Here is a 27939-nt window from a genome sequence, read left to right on the forward strand (position 1 = left end):
ACACACACACACACACACACACACACACACACACACACACACTAATAGCAGGCCCAGACAGGAGGACAGAGTGAAGGTACACTGGACCTACAAATTCCACACTTTTATTATCCCTGGGTCCAGTGGAGCAGAACATCCTGCATGTAATATAAATGTGTGTGTAATATAAAATTTGTTCTGATATAAGTTCTTCACAGGCCTGAGTCTGAGTTAAAAAAAAAACAAATAATCATATCATACAACTATAGGTATTGTATCTATATAGCCATATATTGCAAACATATGTCAAGGACATGATATTGATATATTGAGAATCTCCTTTAAATCAAAAGGCAACTGCTAAATCCACAAATGTAGTGCTATTTTAGTATCATTGGTATACTTATATTGTTTTTGTTACTACCTGTATTAGATTGTATTTTTTTTTAAGTTTTAGTAATTTTTCTGCCTTTTGTCTTATTTTTATTTTTCATTTATTTAGATATATTAGCACTTACACAATAACACAATAAATAACTTATAACAGAAAAAGCTAAAGTAAAGTCCATTGATTTTGGGGTTCTATTTATGGCATATTTTACCTGTATGTTTTTGTAATAAACGAATCTTGTTGCAGTTATCCCAGTGTCTGTCCTACTGAGCACTGTAAAAATCCTGGCTGGATCTACAGAGGAGATTGCAGCTGCTTCGGTTGGGGATCGGCACCTGGTGGCTGCAGTGAGGTTAAGAACAATTCTGTGGAAACCCTAAATGGATTTGAAGTTGTTGAAGTCAAAGCAGAGGTCCAAGCAGAAGTGCCAGGGGAAGCTGTGGTTGAGAAGGCCAGGTAGAGGTAGAGGTAACAGGTAGATCACATCTGAAACCAGAAGGAGGAGAACTGGAAGAATTGCCTTTAACAGTACACGCAGTAGAAGAAACTACTATTGTGACAGATGACCTTGTCAAGTATGAGGCAGACAGTCCTATTGTGGCTGAAGTTTATGTTGAAAGCTTTGCTTCATCAGAGGAGGCCTCTGTTATAAAGATGGAGAACATTTTGGAATTGGAAGAGTCGGTAAGACGACACCATCTCTGGAGCTGCAGAGGCAATGTCAGAATCAGTCAAGGCAGTAGGTCAGAAAATGGATAAAGATAAAGCATTATGTCATGAGCTAACTGAAGCTACAGAAACAGGATATGAAGATATCACAGCACCATTAACAGACCTGGAGGATGCATTACAGGCTATAGGCACAACAGAAGCTGCAGAAGAAGTTTATGTTGTGGAAACGATGCAGGATGCTTTGGAGGAACCTAAACCAGTTGAGGCATCAGACAAAGGTAATATAATTAGGGCACCATAAAGAAATGGTTCACTCAAAAATGGAAATCTGAAGAACATTTACTGACCTGCAAGCAACTCAAGATGTCAATGAGTTTGTTTCTTTATTAGAACATAGTTCAAGCAACTGATAAAAAAAACATCACAATAGCTCACAAGTAACGAACACAACTCCAGTCAACCAATTAATTAATTGTGAGGTCAAAAGCTTTGTGTTTGTAATAAACAAATCATCATTATAACATTTTTAACTTCAAACTGTTTCTTCCAACATAACAAAACTAAAGTCTTCCATCCATAATATAGCTTTCTTCTGTGGAAAAAGTCTCATCAGAACCAGGAGAGAAATATGTGTCATGTTTTATTTTTGAGTGAACTATTATTTTACCTATTATTATTTTATTATGTACAGTAGAAATCCAGACTGCACACATATTTCTGAAGTAGAGTTGATTTATTTATTTTTAATTGGATGTTAGTTTTAGACATTCAGTCATGTTCGCTGATTTTTTTCCACAGCTGCTGAAAGTGGCAATATTACAATGACCAGGCACAAACCTCAAGTCAATGTACCACAGAACCTGAGACACTGAAAGAGAGCAAAATCTGTGACGTAATACGTTGAGTGAACATACCATACAGTACTGCTGTTATAGTCATTAAAAAATTCATTTACTTTGTGTTTCCACCTCAAGATGGAAAGGTAAGATAGGGTAAGTTGACACCTCTACATTAACTGAAGATGACTGAAAATCTCACATTTAGTGAATTACTATGATCTTAGTTTTGTCATTTACAGTTTTACAGTTCACAGTTCTAAGAAGTCAATAGTCTCATTAAACTACTTAAGTCAGTTCAGTTTAATAACTGTAAAGTTCATCAGTTGTAAATAGAGTATTATACAGTGTAGTTTTTACATGTACCTGTGAGTGCTGATAGACTCATGTGTGCTCCACTGCACAGTGAACAAACAAAATAAAAGATAGTAGTTTTACATTTTTCACAACAGTGTGCAATTTGGTGTGTATATGGCTTATCATTTGATGCTTGTGTGTAGTTACTATGCAAAACACAATTTTTTATATAAGAACTAAAAAACTTACTTTTGAAAGCGATGTGTAATGTTTTGTATGTTTGTGGTTATGTGTGTATGAGTGTAGTGAAGAGGAGCCATAGTTTCAGAAATTCTAAGCAATTTTCAAAAAAACTGTAATCTGAAAAACAGTATTTGTGAGACAGCTACTTAAGGCAGTTTTGTGTAAATTTGGTGTCTCTGGAAATTAGTGACACTGTATTATGTTGAATATCAAAGGTTTCGTGTTATGTTAATGAGGGATTTGGGGATACAAATATTTGGACAGTAGGGTCCCAAATGGCACGTATATTCTTACGGGATAACTTTCACCAGCCTTCACTTGTTCAAGGGGCCCTGAAGTGAGGGAGTCACACCACCAGACACCGTGGGTCACAGATATGATGTGGTGGGACACCACCCGACTAACCCCAGCACCGTCCAGGACAGCAATCCCACAGAGACTGCTGCAGGAGATATAAAGCAGCCTCCCATTCCAGTATGGGTGTTTCAGATGCTGTGATGAGTGGAGGTCTCCATTTGTCCAATCCGGTATGAAGTGTAGTGACTCACTTTGAGCATGAGAGAGTTTCACCCACTATTAATGGCGTTCTACTTGTGATGTCACAACAAATTATTTATAACAGGGGTGTCAAATTCATTTTTTTTTCACATAAAATAATTTGTGTTTGACATTGTTATAATTGGTACATATGAAATTATGTATTATTGCATCTATTTAATTATATCAGAAGTCAAACAGCAGGTGGCGCTACATGTATGTTTTTTGTCATTATACAAGAAACACATAAAATTACCAAGTAATTATTTGTCCAATAAAACGAGAACATGAAGATTAATATAGTTATTATCTGCTATGTGATGTATGCCCACTTTAGTTGAATAAAAATCCAAAATGTAGTATTTTGTTATTTTATTGAACTGAAAGCCATCTTAATGAGGAGAGCATAAAGAGACATGACTATTTGAATTGAGTTCAAAATTAAAATAATAATAATATAATAATGGTTCAACAGTTTATAGTTAATTTATTTAAAAGGTAGGCTATATTTGTGTATAAAATTTGGGATCAAAGTGTTATTACGATTCCCGGTCCCGCCCACTCCCGCTGACATTTCTTCCTGTCCTGTCCCAATCCCGTGATTAATAGTGATTTTGTTTCCAATCCCGCGGGAAAACTTTACCTGATGGTGTCGCTGTTGCACAATGTCTCTCTCTCTCTCTCTCTCTCTCTCTCTCTCTCTCTCTCTCTCTGTCTCTCTCTCTCTCTCTCTCTCTCTCTCTCTCTCGATCGTTGTCATTCTGCTACATCAAGACTCTGACATGGATTTACTGTCTGCAAACACATCCCCCCCATGTCCTCTCTGGTCGAGCATTGTAAAGGACTGAGTTGACTTGGACTAACGTTAGTGGTCTTGGTCTTGTGTCAGCGGCCCATCAGTTAGTTAGTGTAGTTCAGTGTGTATGTATGTGATTATCAGCGTATGTGATGATCGGTGGGTTAGCGCTTAGCCGCTAGCGGCCACAGTCTGACGGACTCTTACCCACCACAGCAACCAAAATCTCAGCGTTTCTTAAGCTTGTGTAAACCAAACAAGCACAGAGTGTGGGTTTCATTTGGAAAATCAGCATTTCAAGGTAAGAAATCTACTTTTATGTATTCCATACCACGAAGAAACATTAAAAGGGACTATGCGGTTTTATTAGCTTAGCTCTGTGTAACGTAGCTAATGGGGTACTTTACGGTGCTTTTTAGTTTCGATTTACAGTATAGAGTAACTCCAATATGTAGTCACATGCTTTATCGTTTATCTGGTTAGAAATGTCTATATTTGTTGTGTTGTGAGCTCCTCTGTGCCGTATTTTCTGGCTGGCTAAGCTAAATGCTGACAAAGAGTTGACAACTATAAACATTTACGGTTCGCTTTTCCTTATTTTCTATTAATATCAACCTTTATGGAAGTAAAGTATAAACTAGCATATGTGACTATCATAATTTAGCTTTGAAATATATCGCTTGTTTGGTGTTATTGCAATAATGTCAGTGATGCTTCACTGTTCACATGGTTTATGCCCGAGGAAAGCTGTTTTTTTCCTTTAAAGAGCACAGGGATATTTAAAATGATGTTTTCCCATTTAAGGAACCGAGATAACATTGGTGTGTGGTATTTCCTTCAGTGTTTATATTGTAACGCCCACTTATTTGGAGAGAGTACAGCAGGATCTGGGCTTTGTTGTAGTCACTGGTGTAAACAGTGATTTTACACGCACTCTCATGGTAAATGTCAGGATTGTATTTGTTGGCATGTAACAGCGAACAGTGTTACAGTAAAGTGCATGCCTCTGGTAAGATCTCATATGCAAGGCATTGCTTTTGTGTTGAAATCATGCCACAGACTTTTTTTTCATAGGGTTTGATCAGTTCCCTTGGCAAGGCATGATGTTAGTTCATCTAGAATGATCTTTAGTTACATTTAGACCAGGGGTTTTTAAACTGTGTCCCCCAAGGGATCACAGATAACTGCTGAGGGTCTATAGAAATTTTTACAGAACAATAAACAATAAATAGATAGATTAAATATAGTCCTGAAACATTAGATTTAAAATTAGGTGAAAATAAATAAATGATTAAATAATTCTTATAATAATGAGTAAATTAGAAAAATTAGGTTAAAAGAAATGAGTAAATTAATAAATAAATGGTACTGTAATGAATAAAAATAAGTTTAAAATAATCAATATTTATATTACATTAAATGTTTAATTTTTTAAAATATTAAATATTAAAAATATTCGATTTAAAATAAATGAATAAACATTAGATTAAAATATAGGGATGTGTATATAGGGAATATTCGTTCTGCTCTAATTATTCGATAAATAAAAATGATATTCGAATTTCGCAAAAAAAAAAAAAAAAGTTCACAATAAAACCTAATTTGGTCACTTTCTGTGATTCTCCACGGCATATTTGAAGGTTTATGCAAGGAAAAAATAATTAATGAATGATTAAGGGGCCATTCACATATCGCGCCTAATAAGGCGTGGAAAAGGCTATGCGCTCCGCTTTCTCCTTCTTTCCAAAGCGCTCGGGCAGAAGCGCTCCTGAGGCGACGCGTTCTCTCCATGAAGACGCGGAAATTTCAGCAAAGGATAAATGGATTTGCAGCACAAAAAAAATTGCTTTCAGTAGCTCTGCTACTAAATTTATTTCAAAATGGCAATCCATATACAGCTATGATCAGCTGTTCCTTCATCTTGGCTGAGCTTTCATCGTTGTTACAGGAAAGGATGAAGCTGAATGTTTAGTTCTTGTCACATGACCTGCGGTGCGCTTGCGGCATTCTGAAAGTTGAGATGTTTTTAACTCGATGCTGTTCGTACGCGCCTGGAAAAAACGGGACCGCATCGCGACCGCCTCGCTTCCATTATGAGCGCGCATACCGCGCGCCTACATTGGAAATAACGAACTTGAGCATGCAAAAGACGCGATATGTGAACCCCCCTAAAAGAACTGCGGTCTTCTAGTACTTCAAATATGCCGTGGAGAATCACAGAAAGTGATCCAAGAACATTGTTGCAGCATCTCTCAAGCAACGAATAAACACCGCTAACTTGGAGAATACAGTGAAAACTCCTCTTCTCGCGTCTGCCCTAGACCCTCGGCACAAACATCTCAGGTTTCTCGATGAAAACATGAGAGAAGTAAGAAAAAAAAACTTTTTTGAACATTATCAGAACATTTTCCTTGATGCGAGAGGTGCGGATGCAGCCGCCACGATGAAGAAGATGCAATGCCCACTCGTCCGAAAAGGCTGAGCCAGTTCTCCAGCGATGATTACAGAGAGTCCAGCCGAGACGAGTGGGAACAGTTCTTGCTGGAGCCATGTATTCCACCAGATGAGGATCCCATTCAGCGCTTCACAAAACTTATTCTCTTAGCACACCGTTATTTGTGAGTCCTGCCAACGTCTGTTCCGTCAGAGCACGTTTTCTCCGCGGCCGGCCTTATTGTTAACAGACTAAGGAGCCGACTTTCCCCCGATCATGTTTACATGCTCGTATTTCTTAACAAGAACATTTGAAACAATAGAAAAAAAAGCAAAACAGATTTGCTGACAGTTTAAAAGTTAAGTGTAAGGTACATTCTGTACAATAGCCTAATTGCTGCAGGCTGCTTTACGTTTTTTCTTTGTTCACTTTTTTTTTTTTTGCTTTTAATCTGTACTTTTGTTTGTTTGCACGCATTGTTAAAGGTTTTCAGCTACAAAACACAATGTGTAATGTTCAAGCTTATTGTAAGCTTGTTCAAAATGACGAAAACAAATGTTGCTGAAAAATAACGTCTGACTCATTAAACTTAATTTAAATAAACGAATATTCGAATATTCGTTTTTTTGTGAGCTCAAATATTCGAATGTGATATTTGTGGAAAACGCCCATCCCTATTAAAATACATTGTGCAAATAATAAATATTAGATTCAAATAAATGAGTAAATGCTGAATAAAAATAAGATTAAAATAAATGAGTAAATAAATAAATACAGTACTATAATGAATAGGGGAAAAAAGTTACAAGGCAACTTAATAAACTAAATAACTTAAATATTTTCCAAATTATGTTTTAGACACATTTTTAACAATTTTACTATATTAAAACTATATTACTATATATGAAATCTTAATACGAAGATTTGGATCTTTAGATGGATGCCGCTCACACAAGGATGGTCAAATTAGTGGTATTTAAAATATTGAAAACCCCTGATTTAGGCTGCTGAGAGTGGAGGGAAGTGCTGAAGTCAACAACAGTGGACTTTGATCGACCTTATCAGCAGTTGCTGATTTCAACCGATAAGGTCTGTGAAAGGTGCAGGACCTGGAATAGATTTCTTCTCTCCATAAGGAATTACATCTCCTACATGTGTGCTTCCATATAACAATACAATGATAAATATTCTTAAAGCAGATAAAAGATGGGTTATTGAGACAAATGAGCATGCATGGACAGGTCAAAGGCTGGAGAGATTAATTCATATGAGGGTGGAGTGTAAAAGCACATTTTTGTGCGATGGATTATGTCCTGTATTCAGATGTTGCAGGGTTTTAGATTGAATACCCAGGTGAGCTTCCGTTTGTGCTTTCATTGAATTGTGCTGTTTTTTTCTGCAGTCCTTAGTGTTTGTTCCACTAAACCAGAGGTAGGCAACTTTGTAAGTAATCCTGAAGACCTTGATTAGCTTGTTCAGGTGTGTTTGATTAGTGTTAGAGCTAAACTCTCTATTTCCTATTAATGTATTAAATAATAATAATAACTATTTTTTTTATTTTTATTAAGCGGCTTATTATAATTCGGCTATCAAACTACCCTGCTATTTCACACACACACCGCGAGCGCAGGAGGATTAGAGCCTGTATTTGGTAAAGTTGTCCGCTTTGACTTGGATAATTCATTAAATCCATGAAATGAAAGAGATAGAAAACGAGGAGTTGGTGTCCCACACATTTAATGGCTGGTACACGGCAACGCGCTCTTGTTATACATGAGAGATTAACTCTTTCTTGGCGTTACAAATAAAGACAAAATAATAACAAAGCGGCAGAGCAAACTATCATCCATAGTGGTTCTCACGTAGTCCTTATTATTTTCATGCACACCGCACTATAATGTGATACATGCAAAATACATAGTTTTGGCCGTTACAAAGTCTCCATCCTGAAAACAGCCGTACATCGTCTGCAGATAGAAGGTATTTCATTGCACTTTAACAAGTAATCTGAATGGCCTATATATGTGCAATGTTTTAAACAAGCCCTCACTAATTGAGTTTAATGCCACAGTTATGGTAGAATGCATCTCATTCTTGTTTCTGTGGCGGTGCGTCGAAGTCGTCATGAGGTGCGCGGTCCGGAGCGCTGTGACTGATGCATCAGTTAAATTCAGCTTTACTCCAAATAAAATAACTTACCTGTTTTGAATACTTTATATTTAACGTGTTCATATGCCCAATATTAGTGTTAAACTGCTGGACTTTGATTTTCACCGTTGACTGATTTTGCAGAATATTTAGACTGAAAACTTCTGTGCGCAGATGGGGCAAATTTGTCACAGGACGCGTGATATTACAGTTGCGTCTGACGATATATGAACTAGCTGTTTTAAAAACAGTATTTTTATATTTAACGTTAGTTTATCAGTATGTTTTAAAGTATATATTTTTGATTATTGGTGATTCCATAGGCTCTCTCTCGTGGACCTCCGTGGTTTAAAACACCAAATAGTTATGCTATGACAAGAACAAAGAGTCTCTCTCTCTTGCTCCACCCATGCTCGATAATATCGTGTATCGTCGATCTCACGGGCTGACGATATGACCATTTGAAAAATTACCATATCGCCAAACACTAGGGATATGCCGATATCAAATTTTCCTGTTGCGGTTAATTAATAATGCTTTTATCACGGTATACGGTATTATCACGGTATTGAAATTTTGTTTTAAAAAAGTGGTCATAATACAGTATAACAGGTTAAATAACTTTTTTCTTATAAAAATAAATAACTAAACATTTAAAACAATAAAGCAATACAGAAAAATATATAAGTTACATGTTTTACACATTAAAGTGCAAAAGAACTATAAAAACCAATAGGTATCACTTTACAATAAGACCTCATTAGTTAACCTTAGTTAATGCATTAACATTCAAGGCAAGGCAAGTTTATTTATATAGCACATTTCGTACACAATGGTAATTCAGAGTGCTTTACATGTAAGAAAGTAATAAAAAAGTCATGAAGAAAAATAATCACAAAAATAAAACAAGCAATTTAAGAACTTGAAAATGATTTAAAAATTGACTTAAAATGAATTTAAGAATTTAAAAATAGACAATGATTTTACATAAAATACAGTGCAATACATAAAATATAGTGTAATCAGTTTGGACATCGCATAGTGCTCATTCAATAAGTGCACAGTTAAACAATGAGCAATAGCTACATTTACTATAGAAGTTATTAATCTTTGTTAAAAAATACAAGTCTTAGTTCATGTTTGCTCATTAAATAACACAGTTGCAACTTTCAATTTTAACAATGTGTTATTAAATATTGGAATACCTAAGATTAATGAATGTTCAGAATAATTTTTTTCATTGGCAGTTTGTCAACTAATGAAGCCATAATGTAAAGTGTGAAAGAACAATAAAAGATCAAAACATTTTCAAACAATATCTAGGGCATGTTGTAGTCCAGATTTAAAAAAGTTGGCTCTGTAATAAACACCATAGGGAAAACACAAATCTGAATGGTTATTTAAAATTATTTAAATATGGTTTAGAAAGTAACAGCTGCTTTATTTACTGTGTAAAGGCTGCATATTAGCGCCATCTGCTGTCAGAGAGTGAATGTGCTTTCATTCAGCGCGTCTCTCATGTGTTCCTCCATGTGCTTCTCATGCGTGCTTGTTTACATCAGAGCATACGCACTCTTTCAAGCAGCATACAGCGATGTTGTGCATTTTAAGCAGCTGATGGGAATACTATTCTTAAAATGCATTCCAAATTCGGAATAATTTGTAATGTATATTTATTCATGGTATTAAGAAGTGCCCACAATTACAACATCGTGCATATTAATCACCACAATATATTGCATTACCGAATATCGGCACAAGTCTACCCAACACTAACTGGTATTGTACACGTTATTGTGATATGCACTTTCACACTATTGCCACAGATGTGTTACTTTGTACACTCTTCATATCACAGTCCTGCAAAGGTGAAAGCAAATTTACTCGCAGTTGCTATTTGCGGCAAAACATGAGGGCAGTTTCGTTTTAGAATCAGACAGTTCTTTTCGTATATAAAATAATCCTGTCAGAAGAAATGCATTAAAGAGTGTTTTAAACTGAAAACACCATTTTCAAATGCATCTGGATTAATGTAGACATAGCCTTGGACTTAATCATAGGATGATGTTTAAATGCAAATAGTAATATCAGATTACAAATTATGTTTTCATGGAAGCAACTTGTATAATAAACTCATGAATAATAACTAAAATTGACTTTCTCAAATGCTCTGAAAACATCAAGATTTTGTAACAAGAAAGTAAATAGGGTAAACATTTAGATTTCATGTTGACTTAAAAATTATAACCGAATCAGACTGGTTTTCCTTGCTTTTCCAGATGCTCCGAGATAATCAAGTGAGGTGAGGTTCAGTGCTGTTTGCACCCAGAATTAATACATTTTAAGCCTTTGTTCCCATTTAGTATACATCGGCATGGACTACGATAGTTTTATAGCTGTGCCATCCATGTTCTATTTCTTAATTATTGATTTAATTTTACTCCAAGGGATATCTAGTGTCTTAAAAATCCTTTCTGTGTTAATCAGTTAATTTAGTTTTTTGGCATGTTTTTTCTTGATGTTTTAGGTTTTGTCACAATAATGACTCACGAGGAGTTGGACATTCCAGATAACTTTCTAGTGATAATTTAGGTGTGTTTTATAAAATCATATTAAATACTTTAATTCTGGATTTTTATTTGAATAATTTCTTACTTTAAATTCTGTGCACTGCTGTGGTGGACTGTGGGAGGCTGACCATAAAACCTGCCATTTCATTTTTAGTCATCAAATAGCTGTGTTTGAACGCAGGACAATTTGTCTGCTTTGTGAACCAATTTTATACAAGGTCAGTCAACATTTGGTCTGTGTTTGGCTCAAATATTTGACCCCCACTGACTCATGCACAGTTTCCCCTGTTTGCCATCTGCAGTTTTGTGTGACTAGCTCATTATGTAAAAAACGAACCACCATATCAGTTTTACTAATATACATATATATTTGTCCTAGAAGTAGTTTGTTGCTAGATTTAGTGAATATTAAATGAAGAGTTCTATCAATAATACCAATTCTGTCGTTATTTGCTCTACAGGTCGACCAATAGTGGATTTTACAGATATCGATAGCTACACTGACTGTTACAGATTAATCGACCGATAGTTTTTCAAATGGATACTGAACGAAAACTAAAATTGTGCTTTACTATTAAAAACATTGCTGAACCATACCTTGTTAAAAATAATATTAATTATATATTGATCATTAAAGTTAGTTCATAGTTTATTATCTATTGTTAACAGAAGCAACTTTAAATTTGTAAAATGTATTAGTAAATGTTGAAATAACACTAACAAAGAACAATACATATTTTATCAGCCTTTGTTAATGTTACAAATTGAGTCTTATTGTAAAGTGTTACCATTTCCTTTTAACAGTCATGCTTAATATTTAAAGTCATCTTCAAATATTAAAGGCCATAGCATTGAAATGACATATATGAAGATTGTATGACTACTCTTACACTTTAGTTGCTTCTGTTTTAGAACACTTGATTATCTAATCAAAGTATGTTAGTCAAACACCGGGCAAAAGCGCAATTCAAGCGGCAGTCTAAAACAGTTTATTTAAGAACCAAATGGGCACAAATTTACTTCAAGAATTAACAGAGTGGCATAGATGAGCTTGAAGTTCGGTGTTTAAAAAACACCCATCAGAAAGTTGTATATTAGCTCAGAAAGCCACAGAAAGACCAACGTTTCGCTATAGGGTGAAGTCATTATGTACATTAACATCAATTTGGGACAAATATAATGTAATTTAATGGAAAGCTGTGAATGGCGCTCTGTGGTGCGGCAGGATGGTGTCAGTGATTTCCCTCTCTAGAGGCCGTTCTCGTACGTTCTCTCGGACCTTCCCAGCCGCTCCAGCAATGGACGCAACCCAAAAAAACTATCGGCATGGATTTTTTCAGATAGTTCCAGCAATCAGCTATTGGTGTTGATTAATCGGCAAAACCTCATAATTTGCTCACCCTCGTGCCATTATTGAGCTGTATGATTTACATGTGGACAGGTGAAAGGAGATTTTGGACAGAATGTTCATACTTCACTGTTCCAGACAATGGTTTTTAAGCTGTTGAGATGTTAGATCAATAAATTGTTACAGAATGACAACTTACAGTATGCAATATAAGTAATCTGCATATTTGACATTGTTTATTAAACGGTTGATTTAGGTTATAATGTATTCTTTTCTAACAGCAAAATAATCGATTTAATGACAATTTTCATTACGATCATGTGATGATGTTGTTGAAATAAAACAATTACAGTGTGTTCCTCACAAAAGCCTTTAGAAGACTTTGAATATTCTTTGTCACTGTATGCTTGTATTTTATGCTTAAGAGCAGCATAAACATTCTTTAAAATATCTCCTTACATGTTCCATGAAAAAGTTTGTTGTTTTCTATATATAGGCCTGTATGATGAAATATCCTTTAAATGCAGAAGAAGGCTACAGAACTGAACTGAATCTAGTAGAAACAGAAGTGTTCTTTTGGGTGACGTGTTTTACAGAAAGCTCAGGCCAGTAGATTCTCACAGAAGATTAATTTGTTGCATCTGGAGAGCTGTTGGGTGGAGGCTTGATTTTGGCATCCATTGCATGTGTGTGTGTTTCTAAAGGTGGGACGTTGCATCACTGGAGAGTCTGTTGAGGACACAAAAGCAGCGTTGTGCCCTGGTCATGTGATGCCTGTTTGGAAAGCTCCGACCATGTGATCCTGCCTCTCAGAACGCTGAGTCGAACTTACAAACGCTGCCTCACCCTTGAGATGTGAGCATGATAGAGAGAAAGCCTGAGAAAGGAAAGATTCAGAGCTATTATAGAAAAAAAAGACGTAGAGAAACAGGTGTGGACGACAAAACAGGAAATGAAAGCAATAGTGTGCAGCAACTCTACGGTGCAGACTACGTGCACTTCTCTCATTCGGTGCTTTCTCATTCTTTCCCTGATGGTGCTGTGGGGAAGGTCTTCTCTGGAGTCAGTTTTTTGGAATGTGGAGATTTTGCAAGGACAAGGAGTGGACCGTGGGAATTGGAATTTGTCTTGGAATGGAAGGGGAACACAGTGGAATTCCACAGCTGCACCAGGAACAATAGGTTGGCAACAGATGAGTTACTGCTTGAACTTCCTTGATGCTATCTAATTACATAGCTTGTGTTGAATTGAAACTTCAAGTGATTGTACACTCATGATGCCATTCAGCCAAAAAGTTGTTGTGGGTTATGCAGAAATTCTATATGGTTTCTGTTTATTTATTGAGCTGAAAATACAGGATATGTTGTTCTTTAGCAGCAGTTATGTGGAAGCCTTTAATGGGGAAGCTGAAAGAAACTTGTCATTTGGTGATTTGCAGATAACATGATCCAGATGCATCTATGAGGAAGTGTGTGTGTGTGTGTGTGTGCGTCACGTTTAGTCGTCACACCCCTCTTCATCCCTGCAGACCTTGTGATGTGTTACCGTGGCAATTGGGCAGGGAATTTATTAGAGCACTTTAATAGTTTTCAGTGTCTGTTCGTATGGCATTCTCTATTTACTCTTTGCGATTATTGAAAGAAAAAGCAAACATCTGTGGTGCCATGAAGACATTTTATGTGGTGTGAGTTTAAACAGTTTTTTTTTTCTTTTTCAGAAAATTCTTTAATTTACTTAGAGTAATGTTGGGCTGGATGATAAAATGATAACAATAATTCTTCAAATATCTTATACAAATACCCTGACAAGAGTTTAAAACATTTTTGATATAATGGTTATGCACCAAAAGCGAAATGAAACGGCACTATGCATTTGAACTGTGCCAAGTAGAGCATTTATCCATTCGGCTCAAAGTTTAAAAGTTTAACACGAGCTCACTAGAGCAGATGCGTTTAAGTCTCGGTCACGCCACACTAAACAGCGCTGAGACATCAAGTGTGAAGCGCTTGAATTCAGCAAAGAACACAAATGACTTGCAGATTTAAACTAGTTTAAAACCAGATGAAACAGTGCTGATAAACAGGAGAAACACTGTGCAACGATACACATGACTGTGGTTTTGTGCAGCTTGTCGGTGAACAGCGGCTCTGTGGAGTAAATGCTGCTCCATGTGAAAGCACGCAGGTGATGGAGATTTATCGTTGATTACAGAACTGGCTTTACTGAGAAGATGCACATTAAATATCACATGTTATTTATCCTGTAGCCCTATCACACAGGTTTGGAAAGACATGAGAGTTGAGTAAATAATGAGAGGATTTTCAATTTTTGTTGAACCATCCCTTTTGTTTTCAGTGGTTTGAGCATGTGCATGTTAGCAGTGTATCGCTCCGCTCTGTCACTTTAGCTGTCTGGAGCGTCGTTGCAAAGTCACTCAATAATTCAGCTGCTAGACTGAGCCGCTGATGCTTCTTGTTTCTCTCTCAGTCTTTCTTTTTACGGAAATGTATTGAGAAGGACCTTTGAACTGCCACTCTTTAGCAGATGTAATAATTTTAATTTCAGCTTCACAAACCAAAGCATGTTGTTTGTTGCCATGGCTTCAGTGTTTCACAGGCAGGCTTCCTGTTTTGATGTCCTGTTTCTTAGCAAGAGTGAGTTTCCTGTTGAACCGGGCTGAGAGAACTGGAGAGCAGGTCGCTTTGGCTCTGCAAGAGAGGTTCTTAAATGTTTGAGATGTTGTTTCTTTGCAGTGCTAATGATCTTTTTTTCACTTCATGTCTTTTGTCTCTTGTCCTGCTGTCCAACTGCAGTCCTGGAGTTTGCCACGGGGGGGCCAGCAGAGTGTGGGGTATGAGTGATGACGTCCGTGGTGCTAGTAGACAGTGGAGGAGCAGTGGTGGAGTATGTTACTGCAGTGGATGACCATATACTGGTAAGATATATTTTTTTTAGCTTTAGATTAGGTTGCTGCTAGGGCTGGGATAAACGATTATTTTTTAAACGATTAATGTAGCGATTATTTTTTCGATGCATCGATTAATCTAACGCTTCTTTTTCCCCAGTTCGATTCGATTCGATTATCGATTATCTCCCCATTTATTGACTAATAGCAATTTATGCATGTTGATTTACATATCTGAATGAAAAAAACATGAATTCCTTAACATTGCAATATATGTTTATTGCTCTTAAAATTCCAAAATAAAACATTATACAAGTGCAAAGTAATGCTTTTCTTAGTCAGAGGTAGCATTCAATAAAACCTTGAAGCCTTGAAAACACAAAGGCCTAGGTTACTGAAAAAAGTGCATATTGTAATTCTTTCAGATGAAAATAACAACTTGATGTCTAGCATTCAATAAACAAATTAAAACGTCACCCAGGCAGCCACCCTTCCTTAGAGCTATTGAAAGAATACAGTAACTATTGTAAACTTGGGGGCTTTAAGCTAATACAGAAAGTGCTTTTCCAACAAAAAAATAAATAATGAAAATAAACATTCAGAACTCAACATTTATGTTGAACATAGGCCTAGCTTACTGAAAAAGAAGCATCTTCATTCACAATTTCACATGCAAATAACATCTTACACTCTGACACTTTCCTTTCACCTTAAGAATACTGTGTGTGTGTCTCTCTCTCTGTGTGTGTATATGTGTGTCTGTTTGTGTCATTCAAGACAAAATACAGTCATATATTGGAGTGGAGGAATGTGAGCATTTCAACATGCTCAGGAGTCAGGCTTGCCCTTTTTTTAGTGTTCCCAGCAACTGAGAAAAGCCTTTCAGATGGCGTTGATGTGGCAGGTATAGACAAATAGGATTTGGCTACTGCAGCCAGGGTGGGGAACCTTGTGGCGTTATCCTTCCACCATGTAAGGGGGTTGTTATCCCTTGGGATAGGGTTTTCCCCAAAATACAAAAGCACCTCTTTCCTGACTGTCTCACTGTCCCCATCACCATCCTCCTGGTCTATGTTTTCTTCATTGCCGTCTTCTCCCTCAGAATCTGTGTCCAACAAAGAGCAGGAGCAGGACCTCTTCTTTGGTGGGGAGCTTGGTGAGGCTTCCTGCACCACAGCTGCCTGTAACAATCTCTGCTTCCTTCTGATATCAAGAGCAACAGTCTGTATTTTTACTTGTAGTTTGAGTGCATCTGCTGGAATGAACTTCAATTTCCGAAAACGGGGATCAAGTGCAGCAGCAATGAGAGACACATTTTTCCCATCCTCTTGAAATACAAACACCTCCTGCCACCTTGACAATATCTCCTCTTCTGCTTTGGTCTGGAAAAAGGTCATGGCAGCAGAATCAAATGATTTATTTCGGGTGGATTTCAGGAGACCCTTCAGCAGGGGGGGGGAACAGAGGCTGTGACATAAGATTGACCACTAAGGAAAACTTTGGCTGGCTCATAGGGCTTGAGCACCTCTTCCAGTTCCCCCAGGAGAATCCATTGATCGTTTTTCAGATCAAGATAGTGCTTTCCGTGCTGTGTGATTTCTGGATCTGATAGCGTCGCAACCACTGGCCATCGCTGCTCTAAAAGACGTTCAATCATACAGTATGAACTGTTCCAACGGACTGCTACATCCAGTTGAAGTGTATGCCCCCAGTTGCTGCTAGTCTAACCATAATATGGCTCATTTTTGACTACTGGCATTAATATAAACCTGAAACAGTCGACACTTTCAAATAGTTATTTTTTAAGAAATTCAAGCAATTAACACTGTTTGGTGGCTCTTTATTGTGTCGTGACAGATCACTGTAGCACCTCAGTTCAAACGGCATGTGAACTGATGATCTCTTCCTCTTCACTAGTTGTAGCATAACAATAAACATGAATGAACATCTAAAGATGGAAACCATGGAAAGATGTCAGTACATAGAATTTTCCAAGTTCAAGTCCATCGACGTTGATTGACTCTCCTGTCTGGTTTGTTTGTCGGACAAAATGGCAGATTCTGCATAATGATTGGTCACAGATGGCCTGTCAATCAAACTCCCTGCAAAGTACCAATTGGAATCACTTTCAGAAAAAATATTTTTCCATCTAGAGAAAATAAAAAATATTGCCAGCGAATCTGCAGCATGTGCTTATAATAAACAGAAGGTTATCGTTTATTTGTGTTGACACTAAATATATAGTTTTTGTTCTTGTTTTGCGTGGCCCTTAAGAGTTAGTAGAACTGTCCAAACTGTTGTTCATTATAGTGCAGTGAAACTTTACAGCAACTCTTGAAACATTTTTTTGTAAATGGTGAATGTTTTTGTATAATGAAAGGTTTATTTTATGTTTGTTTTCTTGTTCACGGAAACTCTGTTTTCTGTCTAGGAGGAGGATGTGTATGAGGTTGAGGGAGAAATTGAGGGTGAGGTGGAAGGAGAGGCGGAGTACCCTGCGGTGATCGTGGAGCCGGTGCCCAGTGCGCGGTTGGAGCAGGGCTTCGCTGCTCAGGTTCTGGTGTACGATGATGAGACCTACCTGATGCAGGGAGTGGCTGAGGAGCAGGAGGTGGAGACAGAATCGCTGGAGACAGGTAAGAACACGTGCTCATGCACTTTTGACAGACAAATGGAAATATTTCCATGGCTTTCTAACATTAACAGATGGAGAATATACCTGTGAAATATAAGTTATACATTCAGGAAGATTGCAGATCTCAAACACATTGAACAGCATGATGTAACGTTAGCCTGTGTCTCTGTCAGCGGCACACACAGCCTTTCAGTCTGAGCATATGACGGGCCGAGACACTTAAACTACTGGTAAACAAAACTATAAATTATGTCTTACCATTTTTAGGCCTTTAATATGAAGCTTGTCACATGTTAAGATCAAATTGGATTGTGCACTTTCTCTGCATCAGCTCAGTCTGTGTCCTCCACAGTGGTGGACAGTAACAGAGTAGCTTTACTTCGTTACTGTACTTAAGTACATTTTTCAAGTATCTGTACTTTACTGGAGTAGTTTTATTTTGAGTAACGTTTACTTAACTACATTCCAAAGCATAGGATCCTACTTTTTACTTCACTACATTTTATAAAACATACCATTATTCCTTATAATAAGCCTATATCACATGCTCCGACACACAGAAGCGGTTTCTGAGTCTTTTCAATGAACCTTTTAAAGTGGATCACAAATCGCACCAAACGATTCGTTTCCGAATTAGAATGATCCGATTGCAGCTGTTCTAGAGTCGACGACTCACTGATTCAGATGAACTGTTTAGTGCGAGTCTCCAGTGAACTGAATTCACAAGTAAGAACCGCGAGATCTTGTGAGCGTGCACGTCTGATGATGTTAAAAGTAAGTTATTAATGTGGAAATTTAGGATTAATTATTGTAACTGAAAATCATATTTAGGTCAACCGTCTAGCTAACAAGCTTGCTGGTGCTAAGGTTAGGTAATTTTCCAAATATTTTTATTCAGCCACCTAGATAGATTACATCTGGGGGAAAAAGAAAGGATGTGATATTCAGAACATTGAATCTACAGTAATTTTCAAAGTGGGGAGTCATGTGGGCATTTGTTCAGGAGTGTTTTTACACCATAGACAAGGTTTAAGAAGAAAACAAATCATTATGAAAATATAATTATATTGTCCTTAAAATGTTCTTCCTTACTTCAGGCCTTATTCTTATGTCATATATATAACTGATGTTCTGCAAAACAAACTTTAAAACACTTTTTTCTTACTGTTGAAAATCAGACTGTCAACTGTTTTCTTTTAGGTACATCGCAGTGTAAGCTTCACAGTGAACATTACTCTTTTCAACAACAAAAATATATCTAAAAAATCCCAGGTATTTTGAGTAGTAGGATTATAAAAATATGTACTAATATAAAATTAAATTATGTAGCCTAGCCTATACAAAATTGCAAAATCTATCTTTCTGTACTTTTTTAAGTACATATAAAATAGAGTACTTTTGTACTTTCACTTGAGTAAAATTGAAAAAGGAGTACTTTTACTGGAGTAATATTTTATTATACGTATCTGTACCTAACTCAAGTACTTGATTTGTGTACTGTTTTTTTTTTGTGCTTAACTGATCATATGCCTGTCGTGTTGGCATAATTCATTATACGTTAACTTCTAGCTATTCAAAGCAAATCTAGATTGAATTCCCCATTATAATTGCAGGAAAACCCTTTGCACACACTTTACCGCAGTAACGTGCTTTTGTTCCCTTGAACAAAATGCTCTTTATTCCTGATTGCATATTAAAATATTTTGAATCTTGTGATTTCCAGCAGTTGATTTGGGCAGAGAGACTTTATGAAGCCACTTTTTGAGAAACATATGACTTGTATCCAGCATAATGCATTTGTAAACTTTTATTGCCCAGCTAAAATACTTTATGAGTATTAACAGTGATGACTATTAAATGCTGCAGAGAGAGTTGACTATAATAGTTGAACAATGCTTTCTTATGTCTCACTTATGATAGTGGTTATATACCCTGGTTATTTGGTGCTTGCAGACTATTTGTTTTTATATGTTGTATAGAGAACACTGTCCCTACGGGCTGGGATTTATGGGATATTTAGTGATGAATCATTTCAGAGGGTAACTACAGAAGCATGATTCTGCAACCATGTGGCCCAAAGATAGCTTTCTTGTTTTGGTTACAGTTACTATCACAAACAGGGCGACACTTCTGTTTTTAACAGCCAATTTCTGATCAAAATGCTCTGTTATAAGAATTATATTTTACTGATGTATCAGAGATTGTCACTTTAAAGAGACCGTTCACCACAAAACAAAAAAGGGTCTATACCGCCCTCTTTTGGACATTCTTTGAAGTGTTGCGCAGGATATGGTCAATACATCTTATAATACTCATAATGTCGATACTTAGTACAAGTCACTTGTAATGTAAGTATTTAGAAGGTACTTATACTTATTATACTAAGTACTTAGGAGTGTCACGTGACATCATAATACCCTGCCCCTTTATTATTCGTCCAGATACATTGAGATAACCGTTTAAAAATACTTAAGACAATATAATGTTTAACCCTCTGGGCTTCTTCGCCCGAAAACGGGCGAAAACTTGAACGTTTTGAAATGTTTAATTTTTTTGCTTCATCGGATGGGTATGAAACTTGGTGACTTTTGTTGTATTACCTATATGAACACACAAAAAAATCAAGGAGATGATTCTGATATGTTAAAGGGTCGTAAAAAAAAAAGTCACACTTAGCTTCCTCCCGCCCGAAAACGGGCGACATAGGAAATGAATGGGAAATACGAAAAAATAGGAAAACTCAAAGAAACTTTTGGTGGTACAAGCTACAGATCAGCAACTGTGCTGAAAAAAAGTGTACAGCAATGAAGGGGTGACACTCTAGAACATCAAGAGTGCAAATAAGACCCCCCCCCCCACACACACACACACCCACGCACACAAACACACACACACACATACACAGATAAACTGGCGACTGCAACAGCAAATTTGAAGAATATTCCACATAAAATCAATAAATGAAAAAAAAAAACTTGCTCAAATGCACACACACACACACACACACACACACACACACACACACACACACACAGAGAGAGAGAGAGAGAAAAAGAGAGAGACTGGTAAGACTGCAACAGCAAATTTTGAGAATATGCAAAAATAAATAAATAAAAAATACAAAAAGAGACTCTCGCTCAAATGCAACACACACACACACACACACACACACACACACACACACACACATTCACTCACACATACACACACACACACACACACACACACACACATTGTGTTCCCTTTCTAACCAAATGCTATAGTTTGATTGTAATCATAATGCAAAACCTGATACTTATCTAAACATTTTTGTTAAGAAAATAAAGTAATCATCTTTTAGAATATCTAAATGTATATCTAAATAAAAAAAACGAATAAGATAGAGAAATCATGTCTAAAACAACAAAAGGAATCAAATAGCCTTTCTACATAGGATATATAGGAAGCTATAGACAGCCTACAGGCTGGTACAGGACATTACACAAAAGTGGCTATTTTTTAAAGCCACTAGATGAAGTTCTTCTCCTGGAACATTTTTTTTTTAGGCTGGCACTCTATTTTGATGTGAAATGCTGCATTTATTGAATTTTTTTTTTAAAAATAAATATAAAAAAAAAATGATATATTAATTCTAATGGAAAAAATAGCTCATAAAAATTATATAATTAATGCAAAGTATCATAAAAAAATCTAAAAATTCTAAATAATAATCAGAAAACATTATAGAACAAAAATATATTTGATTGGTTATCCTGGGAAAAAGTAAAGTACAATTTTAAGGCTTCGCCCGTTTTCGGGCGGGAGGAAGCTAAGTGTGACCCATTTACGAAGAAGCCCAGAACATTTCATAAAGAATGTCGTACTAGATAAGAATAAAATACAAAATAATATCACTGTCTATTTAGAATAGTTATTTTTAATTGTTTATATATTTTTAGATCCTTTTTTTTATCAGAGATGAAACTTTAAAACCTAAAGATGTTTAATAATATTTAACAAAAAAATGTCCCTCTAGATAAAATACGACGCAACGAAACTTGAAAAGTTTATTTATATATTAGATTTAAAGTATTTTGGGGGAAATGCTGTTGACGTAAATAGAACGTAAAACAGAGAGCGCATAGGATTTCCTGTGTTTGGCGCGGAAGGATCTGTGCGCTGTTGAGTTTGTGGAGATTTCCTGTGGAGGCGGAGTGATATGCGAGTCATGCGTCTGTAAAGGCTTTCAATGCGAGTCAATGTGAATCTGCACCTCTGGACGAAACATGGCGACGTCGCTGTATGAGGGACCTGCTAACCAGCTCGATCTACTTATCCGAGCAGGTAAAAAGACCAAAGCGCGTGTTCAGCCTCGCCAGCGTTGGTGTGTTTGGGGCGCAGCAGTGCAGTGCGCGCCGCTGCGCTGAGATCCGTTAAGTTGTGCTGGAAAGTAATGGAGGGCATTTCAGGAAGTGATCACCTTGGATGGCAACCTGCATGGCGTTGCTTAATTTTCTTATCTGCTTTCTTGGAGTTCTGAAAAGTAGCACGGAGGTGTGTTTGTTGTGTTGCGCGTGACCAGCGTGTACAGTGTTGAGTTTGCACGGCTCTGAGGGTGTTTTAAATGTGGAGTGTATTAGAATAACGGGTTTCTCTGGAGGTGGTGCGCGGCTCTGAAACCAGGAAGTGGGAGAGATGTTGTCTTTCCTACGTCTTTGCCACGCTGTCTGGAGTCGGAAGGACACTGAGTTTTAGTTTTAACTCTTAAATACAGCATACTAAAATGTGAATTTTAGGTCATATATTGAGGTGTATTGTTTTCTTAATAAAATAGCGTCTTGGAGCTTTTACGTTAGAGGAATGCTTTATTTTGATGTCACATCGTCAAAGGAAATGTGGCATATCGGAGGAAAAGATTCACGCGGAGCCACTACATTATAACTTCAGTTTTAATTTATTTATGGTGTTAAGATACGTGTGTAAACAATATTGAGTTTGAGTAATAATATCCATGTTTGCTTCATGTCGCAGATGTCCCGTTATCTTACGTTAAACGTGGTCGCTCTGCTCTCTGCACATTTTAGCGCTAACGACAAAGTGGAGTTTAAAGAAATAACTAAGCGTTAAATGTTACTCACGAAGCTTAACATTTAATGACATTAAATGCGTCGAGTGGATATTTGACTTTTTTTCCTGTAAATTTTTAGATTTTAGAGGTAATTTGATGGCGGAAGCATTGTTATTCCACTGGGCTGGCTAAATTTTGAGTGACAGCACTTGTCGTCCAATAGTATTGGCGTCGCGTTCGAAATGCTACACCTGACCAATCATCTTGCCTGCTTCTCGAGGTGTTGATCAGAAAAGCCGCCAATCAGATTCGAGGCGGGGATTGAGTGGCAGGAAGCTCAGAGAGCGTCTTCAGAAAGAACTGGAGGGAAAGCTCTGACGACTGTAAACACGGAAGTGAGGAGGGACAGCACTACTTTTTTGTGGACCGCTATTTTAGCGACAGGAAAATAGTACCACACTATTCAGTCTCATGTGTCATTTGTTTACGATTTGCTGAGTTGTTGTTGATAGTAATTTATTTATTATTATATTAACAATGACGTGGTTCGCTATTTAGCAGCTTTTCTAGTATTTTATGAACATTTTTAGTAAATCTTAATTCCTTGTTCTTATAGGCATAAAGCACGTGTTTTATTTTTTGCTTATTTTTTAAAACAGAGTGTGACTTTGACTTTCTCGATTACATTTTTTAAAGCTTTATTATTTATTTGTTTTATAATAAACAAAATGGCTAACAATCATCACCCTCTTGTTCTTACAAAAATGATGTGGCATAGTGCAACATGAGAGTGAGTAAATATTATATTGATTTTTATATATTTTCCCACATGCTATTCTTTTAAAAGTATATCTATACTAAATGATGTATAATACGTGTAGTACAAAACATACTTTCAAAGAATAGGTGCCACTTTATTTTTTCTAATTTATAGTAATTGTCCATAAAAAGTCTACTTATATAAACTTTGCAGTGTAGTCATGTAAACATAAGAATTTTAGGTTAATAACTACACTTTGACTTGTGTCCTGTCTCCAAGGACAGATCTTTCAGAATACAGGAAGTAAATGCATGATGGGTCACCCATTCTAGAGGACACTGTGTGTATGTTTATGAGTGGAACTGCCTAAAGATAGCCCCGTGTGCAGCAACAGACACACATAGCCAAACATGGGCAGGCTCAGGTTGTAATGGGAGTTCAGCGACGGTTTGGATAGACTGGCACAGGTGCTAGTGGCTCTAGATGTTAACGTCAAAGGGAGCAGGGCTGGAGGTGCTGTCCTACATATACATGAACTGCTTGTCTGAGATTAGCCTCTCTGCACCTGTTTCTAAATAAGAGCGTCCAATGGAGTGACTTGTCTGTTAGCAGATGCTTTTATCCAAACTGTCTTAGAGCGCACTTATTGGGCTTTGAGAAGACTGGTTTCAGGTATGACACCTCTGGATCTTTTTAGGTCCAAAGGCAGAATCTTAAGTAGTCTACTGTTCGTAGGTTGCACTTTTGGATCAATAGGTCCTTATGGGATTTATATTTTATATGTCCTCTCACACTCATTCGTGATAGTTTTATTTAGTGATTCAAAACACTCATTCTCAATGCTCAACTTGCATTGTCCATCACTCATCTCAAGTCTTTGAAAATAAACTTCTATTCACGTTGTCACTGCAAATTGCTGTCAGTTTTAACTTATCTTATAACTGTCAGGTTAACTGTCGTGTTTTTAAAGCTCTTAGAAGTACTATATAAAAGTGTCAGTCACACATTTGATTTAGCCTCCATAAGAAGTGGATGTCATAAATTAAACTTATTCAACAAAGACTTTTCAAGAGCAAAAAATATTAATTTCAAATATATTTAATACAAATCAGTTTTCTGTGAACATCTTGTTTTTGGTTTGTATCAATTGCTGGAACAGTTTTCCCATTGTCTCTCATGCACAAAACATGATGTCACTTATTTTGTGAAAATTGTGTGAGGTTTGGATATTATATTGAGTAACCCCGAATGCACGTTTTCCACCCAATAGCACCCTCTAGTGGCAGCTCAGTGTACAAATATTCGATTTGTCAATTACACTACTGTTCAAAAAATTGAGCTTTCCTTGAGAGAGAAAAAATAAAATAAAATCACAAGAGATTATTTATGTGTGTGTGTGTGTTCTGTCTGTTGCAGTGGAAGCATCAGTTCATGGCTCTGTACAGTGCTCAGATAAAACCATTGAGGCTGCTGAAGCTCTTCTGCACATGGACTCTCCCTCCAGCTTGCGTGGAGACCGGAGCCCAGGTGAGCGCTGCTTTCTCTTTAGCTTTCACATCACAGAATAAGACTGTAGATAGCCACACAGAGAGGAGTACATCATTTCTAAGATTTTGTTCTTTTCTCTTTTGTAGAGGCGTTTGTGCCTCCATGTGTCAACACTTCGGAGTTCCTGCATGCTGCCATGCGACCTGACGTTCTGACCGAGACAGTGGTGGAGGTCAGCACAGAGGATTCAGAGCCCATGGAGGTGGTTACGCTTCTTCAGGAACCTGAGATTTTGGAGACGGAACCCACTAAGAGAAGAAAATGTGAGAACATTATTGTGAAATTGCTGTTTGAATAATTTTAAGTTTATATAAGTTTGGCTTTTTTTTTATATATATCAACTTAACATTTATTTAATTGACTTTATCTTAACTGTTCTTTATACGTTTCATCCTTTCAGCTGGGCGAAAACCCAAACCCCATCACATTTCAAATGGATCTCCAGAGCTGGGCATCAAGAAGAAGTCCAGAGAAGGGAAAGGTATGTCCCGTAAATTCAGTGCTATATGTATATGATATGCTTAGTGGGTGAAGAAAAATCTGGCTCATATTTGATAAATTTGCATAAACCGAAGCAACTAATATTACTATCAATGTTTTGTACATCATTTTTGTACATTTTGTACATCATATTCCTCATAATAGTATTCATTGTTGAATGTATTTTGGGAGATTTGGCATTGCTTTAGATAGCAACAAATGTACTAAATGTACAGTTTAAAATTAAGTATGATTACATTACCATTTAATGGGGGTCATTAAGATTTTTTAGAGGAATTTATTACTTTATTTAGCAAGGATGCATTAAATGTTATACTTAAAATTCTGTTCTACAGAAATATCTTAAAAGCATAACCAATTAAAAAATAATTAAGATAATTAACACACAAAACTGTTATTTTAAATTGTAATATTTGACAGTATATCTGTTTTACTGTATTTTTATCAATAAAGCCACAATGAGCATAATAGAATTCTTTAAAAGAAAAAAATCATAATCAACCTTTTTGATATTATATGCATATAATGATGGAGACGTTCTTGATGGGATTTGTAAGATCCACCACAATATTATTTATTTTTGAATGAAACATAGTTCAGTTACCAGTTGTGTTTAGCTCTGTCAGTAGGCTGTTAATGATCAAACTTTACTTAAATTATGCTTAACCCATGTGATATTTGTGTTTTCTTAAAGGAAGTACATACCTGTGGGAGTTCCTGTTGGACCTGCTGCAGGATAAGAACACCTGTCCAAGATACATTAAGTGGACACAGAGGGAGAAGGGCATCTTCAAGCTGGTGGACTCTAAAGCAGTGTCAAAGCTCTGGGGCAAACACAAGAACAAGCCAGACATGAACTATGAAACCATGGGCAGAGCGCTCAGGTGAGGAGCTTGTGTGTGCAAACACCGTAACACATTTAAGATGACTTTTTCCAACACGTTTTGCACGGCTTGAATGCCATATTGACCAGTTGCAACTGGCTTCCTGAACTGATCTCTCTGTTCTAATGTGTCTTTGTTTGTCTCTCAGGTATTACTATCAGAGAGGTATCTTGGCTAAAGTAGAGGGTCAAAGGTTGGTGTATCAGTTTAAGGAAATGCCTAAAGACATTGTCATCATCGATGACGATAAGTGCGACCCAGGTGATGGGGTGATCGGAGAGAAGACCTACGAGCGTGTTCCTCCCTCATCTGACACACTATTGGCAGCTGACCTCTCCAAAACCCCTGCCATCTTGAGAGGAGGCGTAAGGACTGTGGTCCATCAGGGCTCCCCAAAAGCTAAAGCTGCATTCAATGCAACTCCTGTTCAGCGCATTGTAACGGTCTCCACGTCCACCGATCCATCACAGCCGTCCCATGCCACCTTTATCCCCAATGCCAATGCACCCAGGTAACCAGACTTAAATTTGTAAAAAAAAAAAAAAAAAAGTAGATTTTTTGCCATTGTTTTAAAACATGATCTTTTGTCCAGGACTGTGCGGGTTGCTATGCAAGTGCCGGTCGTCATGACAAACTCCTTAGGACAGAAGATCTCCACTGTGGCGGTGCAGTCTGCAAACCCTTCGCTCTTCACCACAGCACCTACCAACACCGGCTCAGCAACTGGTGCGAACGCACCCAAAGTCCTAATCCAGACCATGCCTACGATGGTTCCTGCCACAGCCGAGAACGGTGACAAGATCACAGTCCAGCTCGCCAAGATAATCACCATCCCCGCAACCCAGCTCACGCAGTGCCAGCTACAGACCAAACCGGGCACGCCAACAGGCATCAATCTGATGGGCACCCCCCTCGCCGTCCGAGCCCTTACGCCAGTCTCTGTGGCACCAGGGACGCAGGTGGTCAGATTGGCAGTTCCGACCCAACAGAGTCCAGCTCAGACAAAGACTCAGGTCCCCGTTTCAATCCAGACGCAAACTCAAGTCCCAGTCTCCATCCAGACAGCATCTACTCCAGCGTCAGTTCCGCTTCAGATCCAGGTTCATCAGAGTCAGCTTTCTCCAAAAGCAAAAAGCGGAGCTCAGACCTCAGAGTTGAAACCCGACAGCACTTCGGCAAAACAGCCTGAGCAGAACAGTCCAACACAGGACACAGCAGTGGTGATAGAAGAAGGTTCAAAACCACACTCCGAAGCAGAGAGCTGAAGAGCGCTTCGTCAGTCATGAACTTCTATTCCCCAGATACTCTTCAGTTACATTCTGGAGTACAAATTGGAGATTTGTTGACTTGTACAGTTTCAGTGTGGTTTCATTTTTTTATATATATATACATATATATATACATACAC

At 37.3% G+C, this 27939-nt stretch overlaps 1 protein-coding gene across 5 annotated transcripts; it reads left to right on the forward strand.

Moving 5' to 3' along the window:
- The first annotated feature begins 3702 nt into the window (after window positions 1–3702).
- LOC132142282 (ETS-related transcription factor Elf-2-like) lies at window positions 3703–27927 on the forward strand. 5 transcript variants are annotated; one of them, XM_059552037.1, is made up of 9 exons: window positions 3703–4052; window positions 15065–15186; window positions 17588–17792; window positions 25015–25125; window positions 25233–25409; window positions 25547–25627; window positions 26342–26531; window positions 26680–27042; window positions 27124–27927. In XM_059552037.1, the coding sequence occupies exons 2-9, from the start codon at window positions 15112–15114 to the stop codon at window positions 27794–27796; spliced, it is 1875 nt and encodes a 624-aa protein (XP_059408020.1). In that variant the 5' UTR covers window positions 3703–4052; window positions 15065–15111; the 3' UTR covers window positions 27797–27927. The 5 variants fall into 5 exon arrangements, with proteins under 5 accessions (XP_059408020.1, XP_059408022.1, XP_059408019.1 ...); XM_059552039.1 differs by lacking the exon at window positions 3703–4052 and adding an exon at window positions 7515–7538; XM_059552036.1 differs by lacking the exon at window positions 3703–4052 and adding an exon at window positions 12978–13432.
- Window positions 27928–27939: the final 12 nt, after the last annotated feature.

This window comes from Carassius carassius, chromosome 6, assembly GCF_963082965.1.
Source record: "Carassius carassius chromosome 6, fCarCar2.1, whole genome shotgun sequence".
In the NCBI taxonomy this organism is placed as follows: Eukaryota; Metazoa; Chordata; class Actinopteri; order Cypriniformes; family Cyprinidae; genus Carassius; species Carassius carassius.